This window comes from Mytilus edulis, chromosome 10 (assembly GCF_963676685.1).
Source record: "Mytilus edulis chromosome 10, xbMytEdul2.2, whole genome shotgun sequence".
Classification (NCBI taxonomy): domain Eukaryota; kingdom Metazoa; phylum Mollusca; class Bivalvia; order Mytilida; family Mytilidae; genus Mytilus; species Mytilus edulis.
Window position 1 is genome coordinate 5391566 of NC_092353.1, and position 17142 is coordinate 5408707.

The window sequence follows — 17142 nt, forward strand, 5'->3', positions numbered from 1 at the left end:
TTTGTGCTGACATGAATTATCATTGATATTGTTAAATTTATAAATTAACTGTTTACAAAATTTTGATTTTTTAAAATACGAAGGCGTTTCTACATCAGGCATAGATTACCATAGCTTTATTTGACTACACTTTTAGGAAAAAATATCTCAATGCTCTTCAACTTCGTACTTTATTTTGCTTTTTTAACCTTTTTGGATTCGAGCGTCACTGATGAGTCTTTTGTAGACGAAACGCGCGTCTGGCGTATATATAAAATTTAGTCCTGGTATCTGTGATGAGTTTATTCATACGTATGAAGCAGAAAATTTGACAAAATTCTATATGAATTCTTAAGGTATTGTATATTCATAGCAAAATTTTCATTTTAATTTAGGATCAACATTTTCACGATAGTCTTGTTTGTTGCAACGACGATTTTTTTTATATACGCGATCAGTTCTTGTCTTTAATTTCCACATTTATATGGTGTATCGTGATAAAACATCAATGTTCAACTATTTGTCTATACAGTAGAATATCCTTTCAATAACGAGGACTTTTCCCTAGCTTATTGCAGAAACGGTTAACTCCATTTTGAAAGATACATACAAGGGAAAAGACCTACCGTAAGGGAAATTCGAATTTATAAGTCGAAAATAAAACTGACAGCGGCATGGCTAAAAAAGTAAAGACGAACAACCGTACACAAAACACCATATTGAGGACTGAGTTTATGAACTGTTAATTGACTACAAATTGGCGATAATATATTCAGTTTTTACAATGCCGATAAAGCCTTGAACATGTTGAACCTTTAATTAAATTAATAAAATAATTTTATTTATAAAGTCATAATTTTTAAGCATTGATTCTGCAGTTATAAATTCTAAAATCAAATAAAACATGCTATAAATAAACATCATTGATACCAGGATTGAAATGTTATATTAGCACCAAACTCGTGTATTTCACTTTATTTGTTAACATAGATATACCAGAGTTAACACTTACCAAGTTGAATATTTCCTGTTTGTTGGTTTAACAGAGATGAGTGGTTCAGCTCAAGACTTTCTTCATCAAATGTAAGTACTGTATGTTTATCAGACATCATAATCGTAAGGAAATACCACTTGGATGGGGAGAGTTTATGTGAAGCTGACAGTTCAAATCTTAATCAAAACAACATTAAATATATTTAAAATATGCTTGTACAGAACTGATATTTATCTTAAGAGGAAGATGTAGTATGCTTGCCATTGAGACAACTTTCAAATGAGACCAAATCAAACAAAAATGAACATCTATAGGTCACCGTACAACCTTTAACAATGATCAAAGTTCAAACCAAATAGTCAGGTATAAATGTCCACAAAAAGACAAATGACGAGAAAAAATAGTCTTCATAACTGCTGTCAAATTCATTTGAAGATAAATAGTAGAGAATTCATTATCGTCGGCCAAGTCTCACTTTAGCTATCTAACAACAGTTACAAATAGACGTGACATCGGGGACAACTTTTATAGTTTAAAGATGTTTGAATCTCGTTAATTGATTAATAATTACGTCAAAGGTCAACTTTAACTATATCATTGGCCAAGTAGCCTGTGTTAAAAATTTTGTTTGGTTAATTTCTTTTCTTAAAATGCTACAGATTTAATAGTATTTACCCATTATGGCTTATTTGAACAGTATCACCCCTCACAAATATATTTGTTTGATTGTATCCATCGACATGAATCGCCAAGATGCAGTTTTCATGTTGGTATTTCTCAATTCTCATCCAGGTACTAACAAACACAGGGGAACTAGATACTGCTTGAAACATTCTCTCAACAGATACGTTGGGGGAGTTGAAATGGATATCGAATTCTATTCAAAATAAATCACCAAAGTATATTTCATTATTTTCTCTATGTACTATTGCAAAGACATGATAAATAGAAAATTGAAAAACAAACATTGCTTTCAGGTGAAAATAAGTATTAAGTACATTATTGAAAGGTTTGTCTTGAATAACTACATTCCCAACATATCTTCTTCTTTCTTTCCTTTTCCTTATATTATTTTAACATTAAGATATGAAATTAAAGATTGTAAATGCAAACAATATCTTTTGTCATTTGGAGAGTGATAAAATCTGAAAAGTGTTAATATTGAATGATGAAATTTCTTCAATCAAGTTTGTAGTGCATAATATTGCTTTTTGTTAATTGTTGTACCTTGACAATGCTGGAAACTTTCAGCGCCGTCTAAATCAGTGGTCAAAGATCGTGGACAGATTTTACAGTCGATTCCTCCATCGGAGTTCTGGTATGTTCCTTTGGGACAGTAGGAGCATGGTGGGATACCATCCATTGACCAGGAACCAGGCAGACAGGCGTCTGAAGCATAAAAAAGCAAACTATTATGACGATCACTTGGTAGAATGTGTTTATCTATAACAGGTACATAAGGAAAAAATGTATCATTACAGATCTTGTTGATACTTATCTCTATTAGAAACGCAACTGTCTTTGTTTATAAAAGTTAGGGAATAATAAATCAAATAACAATAAGAACATTGTATATTTCTAAACGATTACCTTCGCATGTAGCTCTGCTAGTTGAACCTTCTGTCGGTGTAGTTTTTCCAGTAGGACACTTTATACACGATGGCTGGCCTTCCATTGGTTGAAAAGTTCCACGTGGGCATTTATCACATGATTTGGTATTCCTCTTGAAATATGTACCAGGAGGACATTTAGCTAAAAAATATATATAACAAAATCATATAAGCCTGTTTACAAAACCAATTTTATATTAACTGAGTAAAACAGCATATTTGATTGTTGGCAATACAGTTATTTGTTAGGAGAACATTAATGTTAAAAGAAAAAGTGTACCATACACTCGTTAGGTAAATCAAACTTTTTTTCTTTTTTATATTGTTCAGTGGGAATTGTAAATGCAACCCAACGAAAAGGAAAGTATTCAAACTTCATAACAATTAATTAGCACGTTCGGAATTATGGTATATAAAATTGACAACTCACCACAATTATTATGATTATTTGTTTGGACCGTATTGTCAGGACAGTCTACTTCTAGAAGTGTGTAGGTAAAGTCAGTGGCGTTCACCGTACTGTTGTTGTCTAATGCAAAATTGAATTCTGCATTATGAATAGCCTTCTTTATCTTCTGAATTACTGAATATTGGTGGTAGGATATGTTTGTAAACTGTTGACTGTCAATATCAGATAAAGATTCCATTTGTACATCAAAACTAATCGTTAGTCGTGTTGATCTCTTCCCAGTCAAACTACCACACAAAACCTGTGTAAAACAAAAACCTTTAGATTATTATTGAAGTCAAGCGATGAGTTGGAAGTTCATTCTTTAAGTTCATTTTATAATGGTGATGTAAATGATATTATAATTCGAGCCATTTTTACATCGTTTTGAATATAACGGCATTTGATGAGACTGTCGTTAAAGTGTGAGGTCTAGCGCTATAAACCAGGTTCAATCCACCATTTTCTACATTTAAAGTTCCTGTACCAATTCAGGAATGTGACAGTCGTTGCCCTTCGTTTGATGCATTCTGTCGCTTGATTTTGTCATGTGATTAGGACATTCCGTTTTTATTTTCCTCGGAGTTCAGTAATTTTGTGATTTTACTTTTTACAGATACGGCCGCTAACAACCTAAATTAGTATTTATTTGTGTTTAGGTAACGTATAATGTACTGTTTGTTTCATCAACTACCTTGTCTAATGAATTGATTAGAGCAATAATTCTGTGATATAAATGACGATATGTACACTATTATTTTCCATTTTAATTTTTATTGTCATAAGGTATTAAAGAACGAAACAAAAGAACATTGAGAAAATCCAACCAATAACAAACTAATTACCTGAATATTTGAAGGTATGCATTTATCAATGTCATTGAGGCATCCCTCCTTGTGGACATCTGTTTTCCAGTGTTCTATGAACGTCTGCTGTATCTTCAACACTACATCTTGATCATGACAGTTCCCAGTATAATGAAAATCAATGTTTAGTCTATATTTGGAACTTCTGGATCCAATTACCCCTAGAAATCATTAATATAATTAACTAAAGATACAAAGACCGCTTTTTCTAAATATGTATACAAAAGTACTAGACATTAAGTAATGATGATATTATACTTTGAGTCATTTTACTGAATTTAATTTCTCAGTGTTATCTTCCAAGTGTTTTCTTCTATTTTTCATTCTAGTGACAAAAAAGCTAAGTTATCACTGCATTACTATAGAGCATAATCGTAAATATGTTGAATATAAAAAAGAAGATGTGGTATGATGACTAATGAGATAGTTGTCCACAAGAGACCAACATGACACAGACATTAACAAATATAGGTCACCGTACGGCCTTCAACCATGAGCAAAGCCTATACCACATAGTAAGCTATTAAAGGCCCCGATATGACAATGTAAAACAATTCAAACAAGAAATTAACAGCGAATGGCCATTTAATCTCCTAATTTGTTAAAAATGTAGCCATATAAGGGAGGATAATACAAATAGTCGAGCTGATATAAAGGACTGTGTACTCTGACTTTATTTTGTAGCAAGAGAACGAAGTTCCGTCACTATAATTTTTCTTTGCATTGTCTAAAAGCTCATTAGGAGACATATCTTCGAAAAGATTATGTCTGTCACAAACAATTATTATGTAACTAAATTTTGGCAAATTGTTTTGAAAATATGTCGATTATCTAGATCTTCATCAGTTATTAATTAATCACAGTCTTTTATGTTTTTTTAACTTGAATTATAAAAAAAAATAACGTTTTGTTTGAACAACAACAGCTTTTTTGTTTAACGATGTACAACATCTGACTCTGTAAAGATTTATCAGTATACAGGATTTTTTTTAAATTATTCATTAGAACAAATGCATATATCAGCAGATTTTTTTTTTCAACTTCCGCATTTCTTAATCTGAAAATTCTAGCAAAAAGTAAAATCACAAAAATACTGAACTTAGAGGAAAATCAATTCGGAAAGTCCATAATCACATGGCAAAATCTAATAACAAAACGCATCAAAAACGAATGGACAAGAACTGTCATATTCCTGACTTGGAACAGGCATTTTTGAATGTAGAAAATGGTGGATTAAACCTGGTTCTATAGCGCTAACCCTCTCACTTTAATGACAGCAAGTAAACTTTTAGTTATTTTAGAAAAGCATGATTATTAGAAAGACTAATATAAAAATGCATACTTGCACAGTTTGGTACGGACGATGATGGCATCCATTTTCCTGATTGTCCACATACGAACATTTCATTTCCATCTATGTGTCCTACAGGTACATCATATCTTGAACGGCAAAACATATGACAAAACTTCCCTCCAAGCCAATAATCACATGCTAATGCGCCGTTCTCTGGGGCCTTCAAATCATCTCTACACCGCTTTGCATCTACATACAAAAACGAACATTTCCCGAGTTTAACAATATCATCATGTGTAAAAGCAAGTTAATTAATGAATGACTGAAATATTTTTTCTGTCTATGAAGAAATAACATAAAAAAGAAGGTGCACACTGTATAACGCGAGTAGCGGGTTATTTAACAGTATGCACCATTTTTTTAATGTTATTTCGAATAGACAAAAATAAATTACAGTCATTTCTTATAATTTAATTCTAAATTCCATTTTAAACCATAAAAAACCATGTATATTTAATATATATATATGAGACGAAGTATATATAGTTACGTACATTTTTGAGAAATATTTACGATTTAAAACATTTGTTCTACATGTCATATGGGAAAAATCATCTGCATTGGATATAACGTTCCTCAATGAGCAAGATAACTGGTCCAAGTTAAATACTTAAACTTCATTAGGACATGACTCCCAATCCACTATCAATAAATAGGTATACAGTAATGGGATTTCAATGATTTGATTTCTGTGGGATTTGAGTTGCAGTCTTCAATTTCTGTGTATTATTGTTTGCAGATTGTTGTTGTGATTTTCTGCCGTTTTTCGTTTAGAGTCGGTTAATTCTTCTACATTTGAATTTTAATTGTCCCTATGGTTCTTCAGTCTCCTCTTGACAATATCGACACATACAATAAATAGAATATTTCCAAGCAAAACAGAACCATTTATTATTTTGTTTTCTTACCCACACAATACGGTTGTTTATCGTCCCATGACCAATGTCCAAACGATTTGGCGTTTTGTCGTTGACAAGTAACAGGGTCCGTTTGATTTAAAGTAGCTGCATTTTCACAAGAAAAGTTACAATTTGAACCAAAACGAGATCCTGAATCACATGTAACTAATGTGTCTGCTGTTGGGTAGATACGTGGACAAGTTATCACTAAAAAAATAATTAATTAAAAATAATATATTCTTATTGGGCAGAAACATCTTAACAAGATTATAATGTAATACTTATAGTATTTAAATTATTGCAATATGAACACTTGCTTACATAAGTCTTAAAGATAATAAGTTCATAAGTCAGAGTTGAACAAAAGTATGAAACTTGACGATTTTTCCAACATAAGTCTGAAAAGTAATAACTTTCAAGAGTAAAAGAATATGACCTTTTGATACGTGCGAATTTGGAACTGAAAAATGTCAACTTTGAAATAGAATTTCAATGATAATTTTTCAAATAGAATGTTCCTACCAGTCTTGAGTAGAAAATTGTCAGGTATATGTAAAAGTATTAATATTTTCTTACATCAACTCTTATATGTTTATTTCTTAAATACGATAGAATAACTCGGAACAGAAAAAAATAGCATTCTTCGCTTTATACCGCAATGTTGGACCTCTCGACTGATTGGTTTTATCTGTTTACCTTTCATCACAACTTTGATCCTACAATTAACTGCCTTGTTCCCCGCCCTATCCTCTGCAGAATATAATATATCATACACGCCTGCTTTCAGTCTTTTAGAAGGGTCGGTTCTTGACAACATTTTCAATATTGGATTTTGATCGATGTTATCCTTTACTGTAGGTAGCTGGAAGTTTATCATCACCCCATAATCTGATCCACGTTTAGCGAAACCTATCTGATAACCGTTACACATTGTAAATGATGGAGGTACAGCATCTGCCATGAACATTCAAAAGTACAACTTTACAAAAAGCACAGTACAGCATGCCATGAAGCGTGCAATAAAAAATGTAACAAGGTACATTCAACAGTACAACATTACAAGGAGCAGTTATCAGAGCAACACTACAAGGAGATTTCAGCAGTACAACATAACAAGGACTCACTTGAAAGGCGAACATCAAAAGTGCAACCTAATAACATGTAGCATTTAACACAGTATAGCATAACATGTAGCGTGCAGCAGTACAACATAATAAAAGAAACGTTGGTGATGGAATCAAGTGATAATTACAAAGTCGGTACATCATAGTGATGTGATAGCAGATAACTCAACATTATTATTGATGAGATAATAGTCATCAAAGGTACCACGATTATAATTTAATACGCCATACGCGTGTTTCGGCTACATAAGATACATTGGTGACGTTCACATAAAAAAAGTCATAAATCCAAACAAGTCTTGACAACATGTATTGGTATAATGCGTATCAAAGATGGGTAAACAAATATTTAGTTATGCGAGATAGATATTTTTGTATAATTCCGAAACTACGATCTTTCATTGCAATCAGAGTAATATATAGTCAGGCACAATGACTGCGGTATACTATGTTTGCCTTTATTATATGTAACAAATCTCCGTTAATGTAAGTAAATGATGCATAGTGCACATATTACTTTGTTGGTGATCGGGTATGTAAAGTTGTCTTTCACACTTTGTTGTTGTTTTATCAAATAGCACAATTGTCTTCAGTGTAATGTTTTAGGCAATATATGTTCCATCTAACAATATTTTGAACTACATGTGTAATAAACATAATGCTAATTTATGTACTGACTGTTTTAACATACTATACTAATATGTTAGTTCAGTCATAAGACAGATATGATGTCCCCGGTTTGCGCTTTACTGCTTGAACAACAAGATATTTTAAAATCCTTTCTCCGTCGTCGAAAATGCTATATATTATATTCATAACCAAACAAAAAGGGGGAAAATAACCCCTTTATTGTTAAATGCTTCGTATTTTAACATATAATTATTGATTGAAAATTTATCCTTCGTAAGTGACCTGTAATTTAGAAGTTTTTCAATAAATACATGACAATGATTTAAGTTTACCTTTACATACGGGTTGTGAGCCTCTCCAAGTCCCATCTTCAGTGCACAACATTACCCTTGTTTGTCCAGGTGTAATGTCGTAACCTGGTTCACAACTGAATGTACAAATACTTCGATAATAATTGTCATCTGTACAATTAAAATGGAGAGGTCTTGCTACAGCTCCTATGCTTTGACATTGTAGCCCTGAGAGAGAAAACGATAATTATTGCATCTTAGTAAAACACTTTACGTATATAATAAAGAATAATACTGAAAATCATTTCATTCCTTGTTATTTTTAGTAGTATTCCTTATTATATTGTATTTTGTTTTTTCACTTGTAGTATGTATAACATGCATCCCTTCTGTGTTTTTCGTCATTATATAATGTATACTTTGTGTATAGGGAGAGGACGTCAATAATTTTTTTATGGCTTGTGTCCACATCCTTTTACTACTTTTGCAAATAAAATATGTTTAAACTAAACTCCACGTACTCATTAATCGGAATCATACAGATATGTTTTTATGAGTATGTATCTCGTTAAAAGTGATTGTTCGTTTTTTTACCATGACACTGAATATAAAGAAACAAACTAGAAAGATGGCGCTTCTTTCAGATAGTCTAGTGTTAATTTTGAAAATTTTGGATACAATGTGAGCAATCGCCGAGCAAATGCCTCATTTATATAATGGGTTATTATAACAAACTAGAGGCTCTAAAAAGCCTGTGTCGCTCACCTTTGTCTATGTTAATATTAAAAAAAGGAAGCGGATTGAAAATTGACTATAGGGCAAAAACTCCTAAAGGGGTCAATTGACCATTTAGGTCATGTTGACTTATTTGTAAATCTTACTTTGCTGAACATTATTGTTGTTTACAGTTTACCTCTATCAATAATAATATTCAAGATAATAACCCAAAACAGCAAAATTTCCTTAAAATTACAAACTTAGGGGCAGCAACCCAACATCAGGTTCTCCGATTCATCTGAAAATTTCAGGGCAGATAGATCTTGACCTGATAAACAATTTTACCTGTGTGAGATTTGCTCTAAAGGCTTTGGTTTTTTGAGTTATAAGCCAAAAACTGCATTTTACCCTTATGTTCTATTCTTAGCTGTGGCGGCCATCTTGGTTAGTTGGCCTGGTCATCGGACACATTTTTAAACTAGATACCCAAAAGATGATTGTGGCCAAGTTTGGATTAATTTAGCCCAGTTGTTTTAGAGGAGAACATTTTTGTAAAAGATAACTCAGATTTACGAACTAGAGGCTCTAAAGAGCCTGTGTCGCTCACCTTGGTCTTTGTGAATATTAAACAAAGCAAGAGGATGGAGTCATGAGGTGATGGTGATGTGTTTGTACATCTTATTTCACTGAACATTCTTGCTGCTTAAAATTATCTCTATTTATAATGAACTTTGCCCAGTAGTTTCAGTGGAAAATGTTAGTAAAAATTTACAAATTTTATGAAAATTGTTAAAAATTTACTATAAAGGACAATAACTCCTTAGGGGGTCAATTGACCAATTCAGTCATGTTGACTTATTTGTAAATCTTACTTTGATGAAAATTATGGATGTTTACAGTTTATCTCTATCTATAAAAATTTGTAGGGGTTCCACGGAACCCAGTGTCTCGCCTACTTTTGCTGTAAATCGCAGGCTCGACTAAAATGAGGAAAAAAATCAATAAAAATATTCCTCTTGATACTATCTTTTGATTGTAAGAAGCTTCTGTCCAAATTTGGTAAAAATCTAGGATAGTTAATGAATCTAATAATTGTTTTGAAAACTTTAACTGCAGGCTGTATGTAATGTTAAGTGGAAGAAAATCTAAGTCCATTTAAAAGTAAAATATAGAAAAAATTAAGTTATCTTTTTACAAAATTTACTTCTGGATACTATCTTATGATCATAAATAAGCTTCTGTCCAAGTTTGGTACAAACCCAGGATAGTTTAAGAAAGTTATTAAAATTTTAAAAACTTTAACCACAGAGTGAATGTAATGTTTCCCTGCAGAAAAACTAAGTCCTTTTAAAAGTAAAATATGGAAAAAATAGATTTATTTTTTTACAAAATTTACTTCTGGATACTATATCTTATGATCTTAAACAACCTTCCGTCCAAGTTTGGTACAAACCAAGGACAGTTTAAGAAAGTTATTAAAATTCTAAAAACTTTAACCACAGAGTGAAGGTAATGTTTCCCTGCAGAAAAAAACTAAGTCCATTTATAAGTAAAATACGGAAAAAATTTACGGATTTATTTTTTACAAAATTTACTTCTGGATACTGTCTTATTATCATAAACAAGCTTTTGTCCAAGTTTGGTATAAATCCAGTATAGTTTTAGAAAGTTATTAAAATTTCACAAACTTTAACCACAGAGTGAATATTTGTGGACGCCGCCGCCGACGACGACGATGGAATGTAGGATCGCTTAGTCTCGCTTTTTTGACTAAAGTCGAAGGCTCGACAATAATATTCGCGATAATAACCAACAAGAATGTGTCCTCAGTACACGAATGCCCCACTCGCACTATCATTTTCCATGTTCAGTGGACCGTGAAAATGGGGTAAAAACTCTAATTTGGCATTGAAATGAGAAAGATCATATTATAGGGAACATGTGTACTAAGTTTGAAGTCGATTGGACATCAACTTCATCAAATACTACCTTGACCAAAAACTTTAACCTGAAGCGGGACAGACGGACGAACGGACGGACGAAAGGAGGCACAGACCAGAAAACATAATGCCCCTCTACTATCGTAGGTGGGCATAAACACAGCAAAATTTCCTTAAAATTGCTAAATCAGGGGCAGCAACCAAACAACGGGTTATCCGATTTATCTGAAAATTTCAGTGAAGATAGAGTTTGACATGTTGAACAATTTTACTCCATGTCAGATTGGCTCTACACGCTTTGGTTTTTGAGTTAAAAGCCAAAAACTGCATTTTACCCCTACGTTCTATTTTTAGCCATGGCGGCCACATTTTTATAACTAGATACTCCAATGATGATTGTGGCCAGGTTTGGTTTAATTTGGCCCAGTAGTTTCAGAGGAGAAGATTTTTGTAAAAGTTAACGACGCAGGACGACGACGGACGTTTGATCACAAATAGTTATGCAATTACATTTTGAAATTTTGTTTTGTATCTAAAATTGAGAATGGAAATGGGGAAAGTGTCAAACAGACCACAATCCTACCATAACAACAGAAGGTCGTCAATCTTACTAGTTTTTATCATGAATATAAATTGTACTAACTGTCACATTTAGGTTGTTGTGGATACCATGTTCTTGTTTTTCCGTCGCATTCTATAGAGCTGTTACCAACTAGATAATGACCTCTGTAACATCCAAACTGGCATTGTGTACCCTGTACCATATCATTACTAGGATGACACATGTAATATCCATCACTGACCGGCGACAAAAGAGGGCATCTTACAACTAAAACAAATATATGTACTTAATTAAAATCACTGATCGGCAATAGCAGAGGGCATATAAAAACTAAAACATAGTAAGTTACCATCACTGGCCAGCGAAAAAAGGGCATCTAACAATTAAAACAAAGAGCTACTGTAAACCAACTTTTTTGCGGGATCAGGGACAACAGAGAGCATCTTACAACTAAAACAAAGTTACCATCACTGATTGGGGACACCATACGGCATCTAACAACTAAAACATATTTAGTTACCATCGGTGACAACAGAGGGCATCTAACAGTTGTCGTCCCTGTTAGACTAGTCTACTTCCCCCCATAGGCGTAACGTTAAAGCCGCCATTTCGTTTGGGAGAGGGAATTTTTGAGAAGGGCCAAATAGTCAATATAAGTAATAAACAGTTGCAGGCGATATCTATTCTGTCAGCTAATTAATTATAATTCCAAAACCAAGAATGTGACGTTTTTAATTGATTTGGGTATGTCATTAAGTTATTATCTTATTAATTAATTTCAGAATATTACACAATAATTATCCAGGTAGATAGTTTTGATGGGTGCAATTTTAACAATTAGATTAACTTAAACAGTTAAAGGTGCACTAGCTACGAAATATATAAAAAATCTACTTGATTATTTTATTTTGCTCAACAATTAATGAAATGAAAATAGTGAAATAATAAATCGCTTTTAGCAGCCAGTATGGTTTTTAATCTGTCAAAATAAGCTAAAAATCTTGCAAGTGAATAATTCGACCTCATTGAATACATAATCATGCGAACTTCAATTTAATCCCTTAGATTGATATGGATAACAAGTGAATTGTATGTGTAAAGTTATTTAAAGGAAAGGAATGTCAAAATTGAAAGTGAAACAAAGGTGAATCATTTGATTGACTGATTCGACTCACCAAGTAAACTTTCTCATGAGGCAAAAACGATGATAAACAATTATTTTTCATCGATAATATAGAATTAAATAGACCTAGAAAAAAACATCTGCACGGGTTTTATATCTATATTTATGTTTACATCGCTTATATAGCCATCGAATGACTTGAGAGGTCAACTCGATGGTTAATTAGATGGCGTCTAGACTAAAATATACACGAAACGTATTTTCATACTAGTGACCTATTAATTGTTTATATTAGACTTTTGATAGTTTGGATAAATGTTTTACATTGTTATAAATCAAATATAAGAATTAAAAAAAACTAGAGGCTCTAAAGAGCCTGTGTCGCTCACCTTGGTCTATGTGCATATTAAACAAAGGAGTCACAAATGGATTCATGACAAAACTGTATTTTGGTGATGGTGATGTGTTTGAAGTTCTTACTTTACTGAACATTCTTGCTTCTTACAATTATATCTATAATGAACTTTGCCCATTAGTAACAGAGAAAAATATTTGGTAAAAATTTACATAAATTTACCAAATTAATGAAAATTGTTAAAAATTTACTATAAAGGGCAATAACTCCTTAAGGGGTCAATTGACCATTTAGGTCATGTGGACTTATTTGTAGATCTTACTTTGATGAACATTATCGCTGTTTACAGTTTATCGCTATCTATAATAGTATTCAAGATAATAACCAAAAACAGCAAAATTTCTTTAAAAATTACCAATTGGAGGGCAGCAACCCAACAACCGGTTGTCCAATTCATTTGAATATTTCAGGGCAGATATATATTGACTTGATTAACAATTTAATTCCTTGTCAGATTTCCTCTAAATGATTTGGTTTCAGAGTTATAAGCAAAAAACTACATTTTACCCCTGTTCTATTTTTAGCCGTGGTGGCCATCTTGGTTGGATGGCCAGGTCATCAACACATTTTTCAAACAAGGTACCTCAAAGATAATTGTGGTTAAGTTTGAATTAATTTGGCCTAGTAGTTTCAGAGGAGAAGATTTTTGTAAAAGATAACTAAGATTTACGAAAAATGGTTAAAAATTGACTATAAAGGGCAATAACTCCTAAAGGGGTCAACTGACCATTTCAGTAATGTTGACTTATTTGTAAATCTAACTTTGCTGAACATTATTGCTGTTTACAGTTTATCTCTATCTATAATAATATTCAAGATAATAACCAAAAACGGCAAAATTTCCTCAAAATTACCAATTCAGGGGCAGCAACCCAACAACAGGTTGACCGATTCATCTGAAAATTTCAGGGCAGATAGATCTTGACCTGATAAACATTTTTACCGCCATCAGATTTCCTCTAAATGCTTTGGTTTTTGAGTTATAAGCCAAAAACTGCATTTTACCCCTATGTTCTATTTTTAGCCGTGGTGGCCATCTTGGTTGGTTGACCGGGTCACGCCACACATTTTTTAAACTAGATACCCCAAAGATGATTGTGGCCAAGTTTGGATTAATTTGGCCCAGTAGTTTCAGAGGAGAAGATTTTTGTAAAAGATTACTTAGATTTATGAAAAATGGTTAAAAATTGACTATAAAGGGCAATAACTCCTATAGGGGTCAACTGACCATTTCGATCATGTTGACTTATTTGTAAATCTAACTTTGCCGAACATTATTGCTGTTTACAGTTTATCTCTATCTATAATAATATTCAAGATAATAACCAAAAACAGCAAAATTTCCTCAAAATGACCAATTCAGGGGCAGGAACCCAACAACGGGTTGACCGATTCATCTGAAAATTTCAAGGCAGATAGATCTTGACCTGATAAACATATTTACCCCATGTCAGATTTCCTCTAAATGCTTTGGTTTTTTAGTTTTAAGCCAAAAACTGCATTTTACCCCTATGTTCTATTTTTAGCCGTGGCGGCCATCTTGGTTGGTTGACCGGGTCACGCCACACATTTTTTAAACTAGATAGCCCAATGATGATTGTGGCCAAGTTTGGTTCAATTTGGCCCAGTAGTTTCAGAGGAGAAGATTTTTGTAAAAGTAAACGACGACAGACGACGACGGACGACAGACGACGGACGACGACGACGACGCCGGACGCCGGACGCAAAGTGATGGGAAAAGCTCACTTGGCCCTTCGGGCCAGGTGAGCTAAAAATCGGTGATTATGAATTAGACAGCAAGTGCCCCTGAAATCGTTCACTTGTTTGAACGTTTTTTCCTCTTTATATGTATATCTCTGATAGATTTCTGTTTACAGCGGATTCCATTGAGTGTATAGCCAAATGTAATATCTTTGTTTAGCTTGCTTGCTAGCTGAACCGTGAAGTCATTGTTAGGTTAGGTAAACTATCCTACTAGTCCGTCGCCGCGATATAGCCTTTTGTGCTAATGCGGCGTACAGCAACCAACAATCAATCCTACTAGTCCGACAGAAAAACAATCGATCTGTCTGTTGGACTATTTTACTTCGAAAGGAGGGTACTATACCTGCTAATAATGACTTCATGGTTCAGCTAACAAAAGGTATTACATTACGCTACACACTCAATGGAATCTGCTGTAACTCAATTATTTATAGTGCTTCACCATGTTGTCTAAATAATCGGGATTAAGTGAGAAAAGTTTCGAATAATTTTGGCGGGAACAAGCTTGCGAGGGTTACAAAAGAATATCCACAACTGCAAATACCACGACAAAGAGGGGAAGTTAATGCAAATTCAACGGCAGTGGTGCAAAAAATGCACATTCGTTGGAAATGAGGGGGAAAATTTGGAATATGTAAAAAGATATACTGACTAACAACCAATCAAAATCCGCCATCTTATACATTGTGTAATTAGATACAATATTCTTACTTTTTCATTTCATTTTGGGCATTAAACAATATGCTTATTTATCTAGTTACACACAATAGTGTTTGGCGATGTCTGTACGAGCGCATTGCATTTGCGCCAATTTTTGAAAATTAACCTTTCATTTGCGCCACAAGGTTATATTTCATTTGCGCCTACAAATAAAAACTTCATTTGCGCCTATAAATAAAAACTTCATTTGCGCCATTTTACAGGTAATTCAGGTAAACAATAAAGGAAGCGTAAAATATTCATAGCTCTAAAAAGTTTGTCTCTATAGTATTTCTCTGGATAATGGGATGAGTTCAATGCCACATTCATTTCTGAAGCTGAGAGTCACGAAGTTTTATAACTATATAAATAGTGTGCACATGTTCGAGGTGTCTAGATGGACATTTTCAGTTTAGACATACAACAGGAGAATTAAGTGTGTAATATTTTGATGACCACACTTGTAGTTTATTGTCTGTCAGATCCTACGTTCTGAAAAATGGAGACCAAGTCGTTTATTGGTACCCCAAATAAATAAATATAACCTTGCAAAGCCATTATGTTTTTTTAAACATTACTTGTGTGGTCGACATTGATGTCGGCTGATTTCTGAAGAATATATTTAATTTTGCAAAGAAAAACTTTTATTGTCAAATTTTATTTTAAATATAGATCAATATACATGTATGTTTTATACTATTTACCTTATTTACCTGTAATGTTGGCGCAAATGAAAGTTTTTTTTATTTTGGCGCAAATGAAATATTGTTTGTGGAGCAAATGAAGGATTTTTTTGGCGCAAATGAAATGCCAATTGGCGCAAAAGCGAAGCACCGGTCTGTACGTTATTTCAGTTATACTCTCCATTTTCCCGATAGTCATTCCTTAATTATGTTGGCTTAAAGTTAATGTGATTCATTTGAAAGTTAGTTTCGTAACCTCACTAACTGAACCCTGTCCCATATCTTATGAATAAACTCATAAAAATCAGCTCGTTAGTTCTTTGAAGAGTATTCAAATAACTCACCATTAACTACAACTTCAACAGAGCAAGTTCCAGTGTTTCCAGCTCTATCTCTTGCAATATATTTTACCATAGTTGGCTTTTCGCCAAATAGGGAGTTAGGTTCAGGACCTGCTCTGCGAGGTCTAAAATATAAAGGAGGTAGGATTATCTTTATTTCGGTTAAATCGTGTATTATATTGCACAGAATAAACATTAAATTATTAGACAATCAGTGTTATGATGAATATATATATAAAATATATATCATTCTGTAAAAAAAAAAATTGAGCCGCAATCTTAGCGAATTGTCGATTATAAGATAATTATTCACAACGTATTTATCGGAATCTTTGAGTTTATCTATTGAAAAAAAAAAGTTCATCCATTCATGCATTCATGTTTTCTTCTAAACATGTACTCATTCATGTGATATCTTCTATTTACTACAGCCGATTGCATTGAATGTGTAGGTAAAGGCAATATCTGTGGTTAGCTTGTTTGCTAGATGAATCACGAAGTCATTATTATGTGAGGTATACTACGTACCTTCTCCTTAGGTATAATCTTGGTGTACAGAGTTTTTGATATCAATGTAAAATATTTCTTTCAACATTTTGTCAAATTGGTTTCCCTTAAAAAAAAAACGTGCAATTCAATTGATATAAAGTGTTACTTTACATATTGTCGTTTGATTAAATTGTATATGTTACAGTAAATAGGCA

At 33.0% G+C, this 17142-nt stretch overlaps 1 protein-coding gene across 1 annotated transcript in view; it reads right to left on the reverse strand.

Annotated features, from left to right (window-relative positions):
* The window catches only part of LOC139493205 (sushi, von Willebrand factor type A, EGF and pentraxin domain-containing protein 1-like), a 37086-nt gene that overhangs the window by 10458 nt on the left and 9486 nt on the right, over window positions 1-17142 (reverse strand). The window contains exons 5-16 of the mRNA XM_071281408.1: window positions 16442-16563; window positions 11495-11680; window positions 8237-8422; window positions 6847-7104; window positions 6160-6357; window positions 5240-5440; window positions 3877-4058; window positions 3014-3293; window positions 2564-2725; window positions 2201-2362; window positions 1649-1850; window positions 992-1149 (exon numbers count right to left, since the gene is read on the reverse strand). Coding sequence (XP_071137509.1) covers window positions 992-1149; window positions 1649-1850; window positions 2201-2362; window positions 2564-2725; window positions 3014-3293; window positions 3877-4058; window positions 5240-5440; window positions 6160-6357; window positions 6847-7104; window positions 8237-8422; window positions 11495-11680; window positions 16442-16563 — 2297 coding nt within the window. The remainder of the gene's footprint in view (window positions 1-991; window positions 1150-1648; window positions 1851-2200; window positions 2363-2563; window positions 2726-3013; window positions 3294-3876; window positions 4059-5239; window positions 5441-6159; window positions 6358-6846; window positions 7105-8236; window positions 8423-11494; window positions 11681-16441; window positions 16564-17142) is intronic.